The 18,749-nt window shown below is 45.6% G+C and overlaps 1 protein-coding gene across 1 annotated transcript in view; it reads left to right on the top strand.

The window, feature by feature from the left end:
- Positions 1-8,562: 8,562 nt before the first annotated feature.
- Positions 8,563-18,749, top strand: part of ephb3a (eph receptor B3a) — a 32,217-nt gene continuing 22,030 nt past the window's right edge. Inside the window, exons 1-3 of the mRNA XM_047590182.1 lie at positions 8,563-9,226; positions 14,820-14,884; positions 17,036-17,708. Of these exons, the coding sequence (XP_047446138.1) occupies positions 9,163-9,226; positions 14,820-14,884; positions 17,036-17,708 (802 nt within the window). The 5' untranslated portion in view covers positions 8,563-9,162. The remainder of the gene's footprint in view (positions 9,227-14,819; positions 14,885-17,035; positions 17,709-18,749) is intronic.

Raw genomic sequence — 18,749 nt, 5'->3', positions numbered from 1 at the left:
CACGCAGGGCACACGGCATCACCCTGACCTCATTATGAAAAGGTTTCACGGAGCCTTCGACCGGCGGGTCGAACTCCTTGGCTTTTCTTCTCCAAGCCGAGCCTCATGAGGTCACGCTACGCGGGTCTCTGGGGGAAATGAATGTCTTTTTTTGATGCGCAGCTCCGGCCGCTGCTGGGGGAACTAAGAAGTCGTATTATGTGGCGGAAAACCCCAAATTAAAACAAGTTTATGGGTGGCAGAATGGGATGTTCTGTCTGGTCTGTGTTTATAAAAGGGAACTGAGAGAGCAACAGTAAAAAAAAAAAAAAAAAAGAAAGAAAAAAAAAGACATGTTTGGTATTTTATAGCCTCATTTAAAGATTTCCCTAAATCAGTCACATGAGCTATAAGAGCTACATCTGGCATTACATCACATAACAAAGTGAGCGGGTATATGGGCTGTTTATGGGTACTCTATTTGAGTCTTTCAGTTAAAAGCTTCTACATCATATATATAGTATTTCAGCATTTCAAAGTGTTACACTGTAAAACATGAATCTAACCAACAGACTCCAAATAGCTGTATTTACAGCAGTAAATGAAGCTATTCTGGCTCAAAAGAACAAACATTATCACCTTATAAAGTGCTGTTGGCTGACTTCTCGTAGCTCTGCTTTGGTCTCCACCAGCTCCAGAGGGAAATAGCAGGCTCTTGCTCTGGCTAGTAGCTGGCTACCAATTGGTGGCGGACATGCAGAACCAGATTTATAAGAGCTCACTATATCTGTATGAGAGGACTGAACTGCAGTAAACGTGAGAAAAAAAAAATGAATTGTTGTTGTTCTGTGGTTATTTGAAGTGGTTTTGTGTAAGAGGGAAACAAAATAGCAAAAAAAATAAATTTCATTTCCTTTCATGAAACATATTCAGGTGGTAGTTCCTTTTAAGTTGAATGCTACTGGCAACTTCTTCCTCTGTGTCTTTCAACAACTTTACTTTATATATATATACACTGTAACATCGACAGCTTCATTTAATTCTATTTAGAAAATAACCATCCTGTGCTGTCAAGGCTAAATACAAAACCTACGGGCTTATAGACAGTGAAACACTAAAAAACGTTCAGGCATTTTGAGGATTGACCTGTTCATCAGGTGTGCAGTGTTCACAGAAAAGAGCGCAGGATTTCTTTTACTCGTTGAATGTAGCCTTGGGGGGTGGACCTGCTGTAGGAAGCTTCTCCGCCTGTCTGATAACTTCTGTCCTGAGCAGAACCTGAATAGAAGGATGATCAAAATCAGAATGAGGAGGTGCTCTGTTAATGCAAAGACCTTCAGCTGGAACAACTGCCAAATCAGTGGGCAAACACACACACACACACAAACACACGTCGGAGCATCAGACAGTTTTTACTCCAAATGAGAAGCGTAAGAAGCAAAGCTGTGTGACACCAATTACTCCACTTGTGGGTGGTGGGGGTGAGGGCAGCGGAGAGGCTGCTGGATAGCGGCACAGACATCGCTTACCTGGACACTTGTCAAGGAAAATTATGTACGAGGAAGAGGCCAAAAGCCCCCTAGGTTTTCCAGCTACAGAACGTTAGTGAGTGTTAATAATAGATGTAGAAAAAGCTCCGGATGTCACACTTCTCCAAATCTGTATGCATGAGACTCAGAAATGCGGCATGACCGGAGAGTTAATTGCCCGATGGTAGAGTTTGAGTTAACACATTTGCATTTAGTGAGTAAACACAGTGAACTGACACATATTTAATGACCAGACGCTCACACGGGGACCTTCGCTCTGACCTGCTGCGGCTGCACGGAATGAAAGCAGGTTTTCAGCGTAAAGCCATAGTGGGGCGTTCGCTCTCATTACCAACCAGCTCATAGTTAAACCCCCGAATATGTCCTCACGACAGAGCCGCCCGTCGGCCTCCACGCTCTGATATCTAATTTGTGTCAGTCCTGTTTGATTGTGTCCCTGCTCCATCTCTCCTGAAGAAAAACAATTGTCTGTTTTCATTTTCTTCCTCCTCTATTCCCCCGTCCTCTCCTCTGCCATCCTGTGGGAGCCCGGTTGGCTGCGCTCTAGGCTGGTGTGGGACGTGAACGCAGAAAATTAGCACACGCGCCAAAGCCGGTAATTGTTAAATTGCGGCAAATGGACCCCATGTGACCCAGGCAAATAAACTCAGGAATCAACAAAGCCTACCCAGACTCAGTTTATCTAAATTCCAATAGTATGCTCAGTAATGGAAAAACACTGTAGAAATGCCATTTCAAATAGACCCCAATGTAATCCCCAGCCCACTGGAGTCCATTTAATCAATGCTACAGACATGAGCATAGAGGAGGAACAGTCTGCAAATGGAAGTGGAGTTCTGAGTCAGCTCGCAGGAGATTAAAAAGTAGAGGTGGATGAATAATGGAGGAGGAGAATGGTGGGAAAATTGCCGAATGTGGCGAATCATCAATAACGCCTCCTGTGAATAATTCTGGAGGAGAAAAAGACTTGCCGCTGAAAAACTGTCTGTGCTCACTAAAATGAAATTGTTCTTAATTAGTTTTCACATGTATTGCCTCACTCCCCGTGCGAGCGCTCATTAATTCACAAGCGTTTACGTCTTGGATCACCTGCAATCCTCAAAACTCCAGCCGAATTCCTTCCGTTTTGAAAGTGGAACAAAGTAACTGACAGCTTTCCACTCATTAGCTCGGGAAGCTTGAGAGTCACAGGAAGTGCGAGTGGCGTTTGATGGAGCTCCGCGCAGTAACCTGGAGCTGCAGCTGCCAGTGACAGCTTCATGAGCTGAGTCGATTGTGGAGCAGTTTCAGCGAGACAAACACGACAAGCTCCCCGAAACCAACACCGATTCATAATCAATCAGCGGTGCACAGAACATGCTGACAGCAGACTGTGAAAAGCCCAGCAGTGCCCGTGCCCTCAAGCACCAGCTAACAGCCAGCTCCCTGTCTAAACATAATCATGTATCATTACTTCTCCAATCAATGAAGCAAAGTGCCCCTCCTGCACTATTTCATGTCTTGTTTCAGCAGCGCTCATGGGGACCCGGCGCTCTTTCTTTTGGTCTTGTTAGCAAACAAGTAGCTCAGACAGACAATGACACATATACAAATGTATGCAGAATTATGTGAGAACTCTTTGGGCGACGTCTTTCCCTGATTGTTTTTCTCTCTTTATCTGTCAGTGTCATCCTCCATTAACTTTGTCTCCTAGTGTTTGTTGACAGATTATTTTCAGCAGCCCCAAAGAAAGCAGATTATGGAGGGGTTTTGGTTTCTAGGGGGAAATAAGATTCAGTTGTATATTTAGCCGTCGTATCTTTGCCACAGCCGCGCTCGGCTTTGCGCTGTGACATACAGAGGCTTTCATAAATAAGCGAATGAAATGTTGTGTTTAATATACTAGTTTGACCTTTCGCGGAGTACTCTTATTTACCGTTTTGATTAGAGTGAGGCGGAAAGATTGACACCACTCTAATTTCTATATAGTAAATATGAAGTAGCAGCCATTAGTTTACTTTAGCTCAGCTTAGCTTAGCAGTAAATGTGTGGTAGAGTGTTACATTTCTGTAATACTTCGAAATAACTACATGAAACACTTTCATTCGTTTTCTTTTTGAGAAGATGGGACACAGCTATTGGGTACATAATGTGAACCTACACTGATAGCAGCTTAGCTCAAGAGAAGACACAAAAAAGAAGAAGAAAGACCTGCCAGCAGCCTCACTAAATAACATTACATTTTGGGACATTTTTATTATTTTGTCCTTCAAAATATCAACAAGTAATGATGGAAATCAGTGGCTTTATGACCACTACTTCCTGGCTGTAACTTCCTGCTATCGTACGATAACTGCTACATTTTTTATGGTTTACAACAGCCGTGTCCATCTTTTTATCTCACTAAATATCAAATATTACTCTAAATGCAAAGGTTTTAACAGATAACTTATCTGTATGCCACACTGGGAACATCAGCACGGACCAGTCAGAGAAGCTAAATTGTAAATCCATGAAACGCAGGAGTCGACTACTCAAGATGAAGGCCACGGGCATCGATAACTTTTAAAGAACCGGTTCCAACTGGTTCAGCTCATCGATATCGTTAGCCTTCATGCTCATCGATACTTTTCGGGCCGAACTTTAACATCCCAGTCCAGATGGTGGCGGCAATGCACCTAAAAGATGTTTATCACCATAAAACGAAAGAAGACGAATCGTTACGAAGCCTGTCGTTCACATCATGTGACGCCAAGGAAGACAGGACGGCAGAGAGACTGGAACGGTCTAAAGTGTGGCTTCACTTCACTAAAAGGGACTGTAACAGCGCAATGTGCAATTTATCATATTTTCGGCAACACCACTGACAACCTGAAGCATTTGTTGACGACGCAGTATTAAATACGATAGTGCAGCTATCGGTAAGTCTCTGCAGAGCAGCGGTAGCGGATCCAGTGGCCAATTTCCTATTTGTTATATTACACAAGTTCTTATATCTTGTTTAGACACTCAATAAACTTGCTGTTAACACGAAACCACGAACGCCTACTTTTTCTAGACCGAAAATTCACAGCAGGAAATGAAAATCCCATCGATGCCCATCATGCCTCCAGCAGAAACCATGATCTGCTGTGAATGGTCAGCTCCAGACTTCACCCACACATGTCTGAGCCAAAAGACAAAGACATCAGCGCTGCTGGTCGTATCACAGGACGAGAGAGGGACACAAAGAGAGAGCGTTTTAATTGGACGCAGAATTTGTGCCCACCCTCCTAGTGCAGGATGAGTCGACAACATTTTTTAAATGCTTTCTTGGACAAACTTGTAACATGACAAAACAAGAGAGACAGTCCAACTTTTTTGGGTCAGAAGTTGACGACGTAGGGCATATAAAAATATTATATCATGGGGTCTTTGACTTGCTGCAGGCATGACTAAACTTTAACTGAGGCTCATTCTTGGCTGTAGTTATAAAATCTCCTCATGACAAAGTCTGGAGATTCTGATCATGTCACATGAACTCGATCATCAAGCAGTAGAAGAAGATGATAAAAAAAAATCGAGATCAGTCATCAGATGTGAACAAAGCAGGTAATAGCATAGTATCTATTTTATGCTTAGTTTTTACATTGTACATTTAAAGTGGAATAAATGGCTCTTTAACCAGAATTCATTAATTTACTTTTTTTTTTTTTTTTAGATTAAAAGAGAATTTATTGGAGACAGATTGTCTTGCATAAACCATTGTATCCCCATTGTTTGGTTTAATTGTAAATTATGCATCATAAGTATGAATTATGGATTTTAGCGTCTCTTTATGCTTTGCATTTCTATTGAGCTGCACCGAAAGGAACATATACAGGGAGCTTTGAGCCTGAGCGGGGAACCTGCTGCACTCATGTAAATTTAAAAGAAAAAAAGGATGCGTATGTCTGACATAAATCCACATGTGCAACAGGCACACAAGTCCCTGCATGTTGGTTGTACACACAGAGCGGCGGACTGGACAGACTCCATAATTCACAAGTAGTTTGCAGAAGACAGTCTGGCTTTGTGGAGATGCTCTGTCATCCCTTCTTGTCGGCTTAACACTACCGTCCCACGGAGCTAGTTTTCATTCCCTCCACCTCGTCCCTTTTCTCTTTATGCCTTCACTCCATGCTCTGTGAAATATGTATTTTTCCTTCTGAGCCTGAGAACTGGTTTCTCATCTGCGGCAGGAAAGGGACGTCTCTCCAGAGCCGCAATTCTTTATTCCACCTGTCGCGGCTGAACAACTGAGGCGCGCACACAACTCCAGTCCAGCCAGCAGCTGTAAAGCCTGGGATTCAGCTGCCAGTTCATCATGTCGGAGGGGATGAAAGGTTGCACCGAAGCTGCACCTGAGGATACAGTACGGATGAACCTGGAATGATTGCAGGGGCCCCGTTTCCAGCCAAAGAGATGCAATCAGATACCTTTTCATTACGGAAAAGAGCAAATGGGTTTGGGCGCGCGCTACAATCCCCATCCTTCAAATATAAGGCTTGTCAGAACATTTCCATATAAGAATGAGCATGGATGGCACTTCTACTGGATTTCTTTTACCCATTAGGTTGAGCTTCTTCCCTCCGCTGTGTATTTTAAGACACTGGGGGAATTCGAGGACCGTTTTTAAAGCCGAATTTTTAAAATTTGTCTGAAACACACTGAGCCTCTCAGGAGCTTCTTAAAAAACTCGCACAAGCAAGCAGCCGGCGATAAACATGAACTCAAAATGAGCTACAGAAACACACCACACACCGCTGCCGCATGTCATTACTTACATGTCCCGTTCAGAAACGCCGCACCGAACCGTCTTTTGTCGTCGTTGTTGTTGTTTTTGTGTGAATATAAGCGGTTAAAAAGAGCTGTCCATCACTGGTTTCAGTAGCAGAGGCTGACCCAAGCCTGCTGGGAACTGAACTGTAGTTAATTAGTACACAAAGCCCGGGGTACAAAAGAAACTTGGAGGGGAAGAGGTGATGGGAGAGCAACTTGGAAGTGGTGGGTGTAGATGTGGGAGGAGGAGTGGGGGGGCCTTAAGTAGAATAGAGGGACTTTCTGGGGGAAACTCTGCATGTGTGTGTTCCTGTGTGGGGTGCAGCAGAACAGAGAGGGTGGGGGCGAAGCAGTGGGAGCCGAGGCACACAGACAGATGAATTGGCAGTGTGAAGGGGAGCCTTGTCCCTGAGCTGAGAGCTGCTACCAGCCAGCACACACTCACTCTCTGCTGGAGCCCGTCAAGGGACAAAGGAGCGGGTGGGTCTGGTGGAAAGGGGCCTAAAGAGAGAGACACTGCAAGAGAGACTGCAAAAGGTCAAAGTATGGCATGAACTAATGAGGCTGGGCAGTCTGTCAAGACTTTGCTCTGATGATATCACTTGGATGAGCAGTAAACTGTATCTTCTTTTAAAGACAGCCCCAAGGGAGACAACAACGATACGCTCATGTTTCAGTAATCTTGTCTGTAGCTGCTGCTCAGTGTAGGTCTATATGTAGGATAGACATTTATTGTGGAAATTGATCATATGATCCGTGATTATCATTCACAGACTCCCACGAGGACGATTCGGTTGACGAGGCAAAGTGAAATCTGTGCTTTTGTTGAAGTGCAACTCAAAACGCAGAAGACGGTTATTATGCGGTATCAGCCTCAAAGGCCACTCAATAACCCGCGAGAGGCGCTGTGTATCCATTATCATCAAAGCTCGTATCGACGCTCTCCGCCGATGCCACCGCAGTCCATTTAATGCCACGATCGATCGGCGCTTATCGGCGGAAAGCGCAGCGGCCGGGCCGGTGTTACCTGCAGCCCGCACGGACAAGCAGGGGAGGAGGCTAGTGGTCAGTTCAGTCTGCTGGCAAACCAACAAGCTTCCTCCTCCTCCTCCTCCTCCTCCTCCGCTCCCCTCTCCTCTCCTCCTCTTCCCCCCACCAGGTTTAAACCGTCATATCAAACAGAAACGTCTCAGAGAAAGTCGGAAGTGTGGATGTTTTGACTTCAAAATAAAACTAAAAACAAAAGTCGCGCATTCTTGGCGTTATTTAAGTTTGAAATGGCAGTGATGATGCAGTCTATACAGAGGTCACCCACCTCAGTGAGTGATGTCATTTACACGGTGAGAAAAACAGCTGGCATGACCTGTCAGATTATTTTTATTTTATTTTATTTTATTTTATTTTTTAATCAAATTTGGATTTGGAGATTATAAATTGTACATTTTCTGTCCCTCATACTGACACAATCATTCACCTGTTTTAGAAATGTGCTCATACTGCTCATACACTCTGACAATACTATTTCATACTTTGAACTTATTTATTTATTTAGTCTTTTTCATTTTACTTTAACATATATAACTTAAGTTGTGTATAATTTTTTGTCCATGTAACTTTGTAAGTATATTTTTACACGTTACAAAAATTGTTTAAAAAAAACACATCTGGCATGACGTCACTGGTGGGCATGAGGTCATCTTCAGTCGACCTCACGTGCTGCTGTTTTCCACCTAGGGTGACTCACCTTTGAATGGTCGCTTAGTTAATATTCAACTGCTGTGGAAATTAAACAAGGAGATGGAAATTAAACTACAGATTCATTCATCTTTATCAGCACTGAAACGACATACGGACGAATAGGTAAAAAGATTGATAATTATACAAAAAAACAACTAAGCAAAACGTATATGTATATGAACATTATACTATTTACTATTTATTCAATATAAAAGTAATGTAAGGAAAATGTACCACTGTAGCAGAAGCACGGATAGTTCCTATCCTATCTATAATGATAATACTGTATAGCAATGGTAATAGTAGTAGTAGTGGAAAGAAGGAAATAAAAGTCTTTATTGTCATTGTGTGCATAATTCAACGAAATGTCAGACTGCCATCACAGACGTGCTTTTAAAATAAATGAAATGATTACATACCAACATGTTAAAGCGCGCATTTACAAACAATCGTAGTGGTGTTAAGTGTGGTCTTATTGTTGTTACATGCTCTTACTTTGACATTCTTGGCCGGACGCTCGCTGCTAATGGAGTCTGGCTTGACGCTGCCCGAGCCCCCAGCCCCCTCTGTGTCTCTCTCTGTCCCAGTGTTGCCATTCCGACGCACATCTCTCGCAGAGGAGCAACAGCTACGCGGAGTTGGCCAGAGTGGACTTCACAGATTGCTCTGCGGGCAGAGAGGGCTTCGAACCCGGGTTCCCATCATCTAAGCCCGCGGGGCAGCAGCTCATGAGAGGATGCTCCCCTGGACAGAAGCTCGGTGTCGGTAAAGTCAGATAAAGAGAATGAGACTGAGAAAGGGCGCTCCCGTAGCATTGCCGTTACCAACTCCAGAGGAATAAAAGAGGGGGATCTGACTGAATGCAAAAAAATAATATACATCTATACATATTAAAAATCCAGAAGCGCTCTGTGTTATTGTTAGGATTCATTTTGGACGGGGCGGTGAGAGCCCTCCCCACAGCTGAAGGCATGAGAATTGGGAGAGGAACAAAAAGCTCGGCTGCGGTGCTCCGTGTTTGAGTCTCCATCCGTGCATCCATCCGTCCATCCATCCATCCATCCACCGGAGGGGGTCCAGTCTGCACACCTTTATTCATGTTGCAGGAGCCTGTTTTATGACAATGGATTACTTGCTGTGGGTGTGCAGCCTCGTCGTCCCCGTGGTCCTGGCTGTAGAAGGTATGTCGTTTGATATTTCTGTCGCTACTTTTGTCTCCCGCGGTTGAACAATGGACTGTTTGGATGCATTAGAGTGTGGCAATAAAACACGACACTGTCACAGAGAAGAAAAACAACACAGACACGTAATGTAAACCAGGAATAGGTGGAGTGAATATTTTTCATTATTTTTTTTCTAACAATTGATATTATATTAGTCTCAGTCCATCCCGCCAGCCTGATCTCTAATATATGCTGCCTTCACGGGAGAAATCTGTAAACAAGACTCTATTCATGTTCCCCTTAATTAAAGGCTGTTAATATAAGGCGGGTTGCTAAATGGACTATTGTGTATCAGTGTGCTCCCTGATTATAACCCGTGTACACATGCATCAGCACGCCCCAGTCCCTGCGTGCGGTGCGTTAGGTGTGTGTGATGACATCCCAGTGTTTCCATTGCGGCTGAAGGGACTGCCCTGTTGCTATTGTCCTTGTTGTCACACCCACAAACCGAGAGAGGGTGCCCACCTGCCCCACCTGCCCCACCTTCCCTCCCCACGGCACCGGAGAGGTTAGATCCACTCCACGCCAGGAGGGGAGAGGCGTCCCCTCCGCTGTCACCATACAACAGAAATGCACTGACTCCTGGTATGATGCATGTCAGGGTTTTAATCGCGCCTCCGGGTTCAGCCACCAGTCAGTGGATTTTTAAACGCGGAGCGGATCAATGTCCGTGACGCACCGCAGGGACGCACATGTGAAACATATTAGGCGACAAGTGTGAATTAAAGGTCAATGGTTTAACAAGTATGCTGCAGCCCACCCCTCCCTCGTCGAGTTCCCTCCACCGACAAGGGAGTGTTGCTCCGGGGGGAGAAGCCCACCCTCGCCCGCCACACTGCTACCAACCCAATGGCTCCTCTCTGAGCTGTAGCTACATTTCTCTGCCTCCCTCCTTCCTCCTCCCTGTCCAATCTGCCTCTCCTGGACCGTGGCCAGCCTGATCCCTCATCAATTCTGGTGTCAGCAAAGTAAATCAATGCAGCGGCAGCAGCAGCTCCGAGTCCCAGTGGGTTCTCACGCCGGGATGATCAGCCCGGTTCCCCCATCCCCGACCGCTAACTCTTACTCAAAGCTCAGGGGTTAACTAATGTTTGTCCTCTGAGGATAAACATGAAGGGCAGATCATGGCATGGGTTTAAATGAGGGAGTTGCACGTCCCCCTATTTAGCTGCTCATCCTTTGGATTTCAACACATGGTTTGAATCTGAGATTTATTTATTTATTTATTTGTTTTGTTTTTTGGCAAGGCTTTGCGCATGGATGGTGCGCAACTTGGAAGTTGGTGCGCCTATTTGCGAAAAATCTGCGCCGATGACTTATCTCCGGTTCGCAGCAACAGACTGCAGTAAAAGCCTCAGCAACGGTGACGTTTTTATGTTGTAATGCTCTCATTTACAGTCAGCGTTTACTGTACTCTTAGTTTAAGAAGCTCGTAAACTAGATGGATGAGCGCTCAGAAAGCATTTTGCAATCCGGGCTGCCGGATGTACAGTATGTATGTGATTTCGGTGAATATAAATAAGCTGCGGTGTATCCAGCGCGTCAAATCCACGTCTCCGTGCCTCCTTTACATCCGCGCATCAACGGGGATAATTATTTGCTGACCTGTGAAAACAGATGTAAGGAGCCCCGGGGTGAGATGGAATTAGGTCAGCTTGACTTGAGCTGGGAAAACTGCTCGTCAAACTGAGCATCACACTCAGCTGTTACCGCTGCCATCACACAGAGAGAAGTGCTCCAAGTTCTCCTGTGCCTATTTATAGCCTCGCGTTTATTTGATCACCCTGCGATCACTGATGATGATGGTGATGGTGACGATGATGATGATGGTGATGTTTGTCTCTTAATATTTCATGCGTTTGCTTGTTGGCAGCGAGTGTCAGTGTAGTACAAGAGGGGAGGCCTCTCTTTCATGATGCACCCGCTCTCACAAAGTGAATAAAACATTAGCATGTGTGAGCTCCCACGAGCGCACCCAGAATGCAGAGTTGTGTGGCATTTTGGCTCCAGCAGGCGATCAAGAATATAAAAAAGGGGCAAATGCCACGGGTGGTGATGCTCTTAAGTTCCCACTGCTGCATTGTTTTGTTTTTTTTCTTTTAACTTTTTTTTTTTTTTTTTACCCCAGGGGCAAAATGGCTCCAGTGCTGCTGTAGTTTTATGGGATCTGGATTTAAGTTATAGCAGCCAGGCGATCTCAGAGGCACTGTAAATTTTACAGGAAAGGGGGGAGAGAACTGTGGAACAAATGGGATCTTTTTCAGCCTTAACTGGTTTCTGGGAGTTTGCGAGTTGGCGATAACGCACCAAACAATAACCTTATTTTATGCTACGTTTTTAGTGTTTTCGAGCAACAGACTATGATGCGTGACCTTTTGTGGAGAAATAGCCTCCACCGATGCTAGGGGTGCAGTCCTGCTCACGCGCAGGGACCTGAATCCGGCTTTTACAGATCCGGGATGGTCAACCCGCTGCCCACTTGGTGTGCGCATTGTGTGAGGTGAAGAAGTCTGTGTAGTGGAAGCGTGGTTAGGCCAAGGCCGAGTGATTCTGCGTCTGTTGCCTCCGGGCAGCATGAGAAAAGAGTGTTAGGGGCGGAGGCGACGCACCGGATCAGGCACTCCGGGGACTGACTGGATCCATGGATCAGTGGCGCGCAGTCCGGGAGCATCCACTCAGCTGTGCGCGCCGCTGAGGGCCGAGTGTAGCCAAGCACAGACAACAGCCGCTGATTGCACTGATTAGTTCCTCCTCCCTGGCTCAAGTCGCGCTAATCAGTAAAACAACCTTCAGAAACGTGGACTATTTGGGCTGGAGAAGTTATTAGCTTGGGTTAATAAATGCCTCCAAATGTGAGCGTACATTTACTTACCGTATAAATATTACTTATCAGATGTCATGCAGAGGTAAATTAGATTTAAATTGTCAACAACAATGGAAGCCGCCACGCGTTCCTCCCTTTCAATTCTGCAACTTTAACTGGCCACATTTTAAAAGCCCTGCTTTCTGTACAGTAAGAGAGGAGTAGGTAGGTCACTTTATGTGATCAGAAAATGCTCAATGATGCCCCATTTCACAGTGGTTGAGTCACAGAAGTAGGCCCACAAATAATGAGCTCTACCTGTCACAATACACCGTCCATTAAATCAGTATGAGTCATGCTTTAGCTTGGGTTAACCTTTTTGGCTTTTTCCACTGTGTTTCCAGCAGTATGCCAAGCTAACTGGCCACAGGCCACACCAATCAGGCAAAACATTAAAACCGCTGACCGTCTTGTAACAATACAATGTTCTGCTGGGATGTACTCCCAGTTCTGGCACTCCCAACCACGTAGTAATGATACTCCCAGCAGGATGCAGCCTGACACAGACACACACACAAGAAACTGTGTAGGAACAAATAAAAAAAACACGAGTTTGACCTGGCCTCCAAATTCACTAGATCCCAAACTGATCAAGTATCTGTGTGAAGATCTACAGAGGCCCCTCCCCTCAACCCATTGGACTCAAAGGAACCCACTCACAACATCCTGTAATCAGACACCACAGGACACCCTGATGAGTCACAACTGTTCTAGAGGCACAAGGGAGGCCTACACAATATTAGGAAGGTGGTCATAATGTTATGACTGATAGGTGTATGTGTCAAGTAGATTGTGCGTGTGTCCACACACACCATGCAGGCATGAATGGGCAGCAGGCTGATCATGCTGGATCTGTAGAAACAGGGCTCAAGCACCGCAGGATTGCGCCATGCTGAAGCGAGACACAGAGAGGTGGATCTTAAACCTCCCTGTGGAGCAAGATAAGAATTTCTCTACAAAGGCCATAGATCACGGTCTCAAGTGATGCTCTTAAAAACTTGAAAACGCAGCATAAAAAGGGTTATTGTATGGAGCTTTATTGTCAAGTTCCTATCTCCCAGAAACCAGTTAAGGCTGAAAAAGGTTCCATTCGTTCCACATTTCCCGACCCGCTCATTTTAAACGCGCACTTAACCATCCACAACCTTCTAGATTCTATTATTATTGTGCCGATTTTTTACCTCACCAACTGACCGACGTGGGTCCTGATCTGGCGGAGCTGGAATTATCTTCACACATATTATCACATTAAATTCCAGGTTATCATCCAAGCAAAACTGCGTAGGAACCAAGATTCGGGAAATCGGATTACTTGCTTCTGGTTTTGTGCGCTGCAAAATGTGAGCATGACCACACAAGGAGAGATAAATATGTTTAGTTCTTGAATTATCCGTGACACTTTGCAGCCTTTGCAGTTGGAATGACAATGCTCTGGTACCCTCCATGGCGTATTGTTGAACGGCGCAGGAGGGTCATGTAGTCTGGTGGTCGAGTAACTATCATGAAGATCTCTGTCCATTATCTCCTCTAAGAAGGAGAAGAAGAAGGGCCATTGTGGTCGCTGTAATGAGCACGCGGCACACACTGTAAACACAGCTCATATCTGTAACTAGGCAGCTACAGATGGACGAGCGATCCATTCACTCAGTCAAACAACTTCTATTATTGACACACAAAAGCCAAGGACACACTGTACTGTGACGGCGTCTTTCAGACGGCCACCAAAAAGAGAGTTATCTCGGGGAGAGCGCCGCTCTTGTTCCCACACAGGACACGCTATTTGTTTTTTTCCCCCCCTCTCACACCCTCCTTTAGCAGCGTTATCAACAACTTGTGAGCAAATGGTGCACAGCAGGCATCATGTCATTGAACCACCGTGAAGAAAGTGTAATTGTTTCAGTAATTATGTGCCAACAACAAGGGAACAATGGGAGCCGGTGTGGCTGCGGCTGGATGCCGAGATCCTCAGAGGGATTGGTCGGGTGTAATGAACTCCTCCTCGCCGGACCTCCGTCCAGGTGACGTCTGATTGACAGCCTGACAACAGCGCTCATTGATCCCCCTGTTTATTCTCTGCCTCGCCCCCTTGATTGTCCGCACAGCTCTCACCTCCGCGCTAAGTCGTAAACAGCCGGCGCGAAGAAAACATCTGCTCAGATCACCTTTTAATTTGACAAATCCCAGCTGAGAGGCGTTTGATGTTTTTTTTTTTTTTTTGCATATAAAATCACACCTCCTCCTCCCCTTCTTCAAAAAGCGATATATTAAATTTCCTCTCTGTTATGTGACCCCTCCGAACTGGTTCTAGTTAATGGAATATTTCCCTCTTAAGGCATCTTTGAGGATGCTTTGTTAAGAGTTGCACAAATTAAAATTGAAGGAAGTGCATCTGTGAGTGCCAGACACACACACACACACACACACACACACACACACACGCACACACACACACAGAGGAGGCCTTAATTAGGCAGCATCACAGAGATGCCGTGATTGTCAGTGCTTTCAAAAACTGAGTGAGTGTGGGTGGAGGTTATGAAAGACAGGCAGAGTAAGTTTTACCTGCATCCTTTGTGGAGCCTGAAGAACTTGTGTGTGTGGTCCTTATTGCTCTGCAACAATTTGTTTTTTCTTCCTCACACTGTTTAATTCCAGCTTGTGAACCTTCCTCCTACTCTTAATTTGCAGAAACCCTTATGGACAGTCGGTGGGCAACCACAGAGCTGGCTTGGACCACATTCCCGGAGAGTGGGGTGAGTAAGTCTGTGCATGTGTTTAGATTTTTTTTTTTTTCATTTTCTTTTTTTCATTCCTTAACAGCATTTGTTCCATTTGCTTGTTAATAGAGCCCAGTCTGCCTTGAACAGCACACCTCCTACTGTTTTATATCTTTGTTTTTGCAGTGTGTGTTTGCTTTCTTTGTTACTATACAGCAAATGAGAACCACTCTGTGTGGCATCGTTGTGTGGAATGAATTGAAGGTTTCACTCTTTAGGCCGCGCTAAAAGCTCGACGTCCAATCTGTGCATATTATCCTTTAAACATACAAATGAGCAGCGGAAACATGGGGCAAATCCCCACAGCGTGGAAGGACTATTAGGTAGGCTTTACCTTGCATGTCTCCCCAGGATAGAGAGGCTGATAATTGAAAGCATGTGTCTGTGTCTTTTATAATGTGGGCCCAAGAGCGCATTACCGGCAGAAATTAAGGTTTTCAGTTGATACCCCCCCTGTAGGAATTGTGAGAAAATAAAACAACATGAATTTGACCCCAGGGCTAACAGCCTGACAGACCTCCCCCACACACGGCCAGTGTAATTTGTCTTCGCTACGTGAGCGCAAAGTCAGTCAATGGAAATGGTGGGTTGCCATGGAAACGATCTTCGGCAGGGCCCCGGCTCCTTCTTCTTCTTTTTTTTTTTTTTCCCCTACGAGGGCCGGCTCTGAATGTCCCAGCATCCATGAAGTCATATGTCAGGACTGGCTAGGCAGCCCCTCTCCTCGCGGCTGACAAGTCCATACGTTGGAGGGGCCGGCAATTATCATATTTGTCAGGTAGTGCATCAACGTGTTGCCGGTGATTTACGACGCCTAATGCCGACTCGTGGTCTCATCGTTTGGGAATAAATTGCACGGGAGCTTTCGGAGACGTGAGATGAGTTATGCATTATTTTCCTCCAGTTGAAATAATCAATTCCTGGGGAGCTCATTCGTTATGGAAACGAAGCATTCGGTCCAACAGGAATTTGGAAGAAAAATCAAAAAAGATTGACTTCTCACAAGGTTATTTCCTAATGGACTAAATTTATTGACCGGTGAAGCCATTCGTCATAGCTTCCAGTTAGTTACCGGACACAGACACCATTATTAATAACATATGAAGCTGTATTTGTTTGGACTCGCACAAAGACAGAAGTCATGTCCCTGTCATGCGATTCCTTAAATCCTCAGCAGGTATGTAAACCACTGCAGATGCAAATCTCAGCTGCATGTGTGGGCATGAGGGGATATATAGTAGTGCCTGTGCAACCTGAAGTGCTTCGATGGTGCAATCATTCTGAAAGCATTGCACATAGATGGCAATCTTAATAAATAACTCACTGTTTGCATCATAGACATACTGGGAATGTTACCATTGTATAATGTATAGTTTGTTTCTCTCATATCTTTTACCGATATCAAATTTATAAGTTACCACGTTTCCTCTAGACACCGCTTCGATTGCAGCAGCCATAGATCTAATCACCGTTTCCTATAGTCGTTTGTGCGGTGTGTTTAATAGCTAGCGACTCTGATGAAGCCCCACATTTGTGACCATCTTAGCTGCAAAAAAAAATGCCCCCGCTTTTGGAAACCTCCGGCCAGCACCAGGAACAGTCAACGCGTGAAATGTGTTTTAATGGGAAAACGTCTTCTATTAATAGTCGATAATGATTGTAATTTTCTGAATGATTTATGCAATTAGAGGCGTTTTAGCTGCAAATGATTCCTCGCAGGCCCCATATGCACGCAACACGCTGTGGGGATGTGTGTTAAAGCCCTCAATGTGATGTGTGTCTGTAATCACAAGGCGTCATTTTGCTGTTTTTGCACGTCCTCTCTGCTTGAACAGTTTGCATTGTGATGCAGTGCCTTCAACATTAGTTGATATTAATTAACAGCATGTTAAATGAGTGCGTTTCTGCTGTAGCTCTGTTGTTGCTGATTGAGAAATAGAACAGTTTTCTCATTAGGAAGCAACATTAGATCATCAATTAGAATTAGTCTAATTTTACTCTTAAACCTATCTCCTCTTGTCTGCATTGTCTTCATTAGTCCTCCATACTGCTTAGAGTCATTAGTTTCAGCCGGCTTCCCTGTTGTTATCACTCCTCCATCACAGCGTGTCCCTGTTGTTTCCACAGTGGGAGGAGGTTAGCGGCTATGACGACTCCATGAGCCCAATCAGAACCTACCAAGTGTGCAATGTCCGACAGCCCAACCAGAACAACTGGCTGAGGACGGACTTTATCCCTCGCAAGGGTGTGCTGCGTGTCTACGTGGAGCTCAAGTTCTCTGTGCGTGACTGCGCCAGCATCCCCAACATCCCCGGCTCCTGCAAAGAGACCTTTAATCTGTTTTACTATGAATCGGAGGGGGACACCGCTACAGACACCAGCCCACTGTGGAGGGAGAACCCCTACGTGAAGGTGGACACTATAGCCCCGGACGAGAGCTTCTCTCTGCTGGAGGCCGGCAGGATCAACACCAAAGTGCGCAGCTTTGGCCCCCTCTCCAAGGCGGGCTTCTACCTGGCCTTCCAGGACCTGGGGGCCTGCATGTCTCTCATCTCAGTCAGGGTCTTCTTCAAAAAGTGCTCCACCACCATCGCCAACTTCGCCGTCTTCCCCGAGACCGCCACGGGGGCGGAGGCCACCTCCTTGGTGATCGCCCCGGGGGCCTGCGTGACCAACGCCATGGAGGTTTCCGTCCCCTTGAAGCTGTACTGCAACGGGGACGGCGAGTGGATGGTTCCCGTGGGCTCCTGCACCTGCGTCGCCGGCTTTGAACCTTCAGCAGACAGCACTCAGTGCCAGGGTATGTGTATTTAACAGACATTTAGACTTTTATTTAACCAAAGCTCCTTTATATGCTCAGTGCAAGTCACCTCAGTCTGTGCCCTCTTCTCTGCATTTATTGTGTGGCTCCTGAAAGGGGGTGAAGGAGGGTGGAGGAGAGTATGAATTAATGAGGTGTTGCAGAGAGGAGCCGCATACAAATATTGTGCAAGCAGGACAGGAGGGGGAGAAAGATAGCGGCAAGGCACAAAACAGAGAGCCAATAGATTTGTGCTAGGGAAATGCAGATAATAGAATGGGACGATGAAGTCCTGGGAAGAGAGAGATGTTAACAGAGAAGGAGAGATAGTGTGAGTTAAACGGTGTGAATTGCCAAAGATGGGACAGAAACAGTGGCTGAACTAAGAGGGATGAAAGGGAGGCTGGAAGCTGCAGGATGTCAAAGACAGACAAGCGAAGGCTCTTCTCACCTGGGTGTGAGGAATGGTGTCTAACATGCGGCCGAGAGCTCATTCGTTGCCATTTGGCTGCTCAAGGTTAAAAGCCTGCCGCCAACGCCTGATAAAAAGCTCTCCAGGGCTTCAGCCAGCGGCCGCGATGAGGAAGTGTAATTTCCTCCGCGGCCTCCCGTTAGTTAATCTACAGGCGGCCACACTCATTAACACCATTCAGACCAACGTGAGCCAACAGTGCCACGCTAACATTAATCACTCAGACATTTCATTTCTTACCTCCGTGTCTCCCGCCTGCTTGCAGCCAAGCGCCGCATGGGATGGAGAGAAAGAGGGTGAGGAGAAAAGAGGAAGAGACAATAGGCAGGAAAGGGGGGGGGGGGTATTAGTGCATTAAAACAAAAAAAATAAAAAAATCCTGGTGGCGTCCAGAGAGGTTAATGGATTGAGGACGATGGGGTGATTCTGCAGCCTCTCGAAAAGGAGCAAATAAAGCAAACAAATAAAAGAAAATGATGATGCAGTGTGTATCCGTAGAGGAATGAATCAGACCAGAGAGTGCAGAGACCAAATGTCTGTGTGAATTATGAAAGAAAAAAAAAACAAAA

The sequence above is a fragment of the Mugil cephalus genome, chromosome 7 (assembly GCF_022458985.1).
Source record: "Mugil cephalus isolate CIBA_MC_2020 chromosome 7, CIBA_Mcephalus_1.1, whole genome shotgun sequence".
NCBI lineage: Eukaryota > Metazoa > Chordata > Actinopteri > Mugiliformes > Mugilidae > Mugil > Mugil cephalus.
Note: the sequence above shows the minus strand (reverse complement) of the source record. Positions and strands in the feature narration are given on the sequence as shown.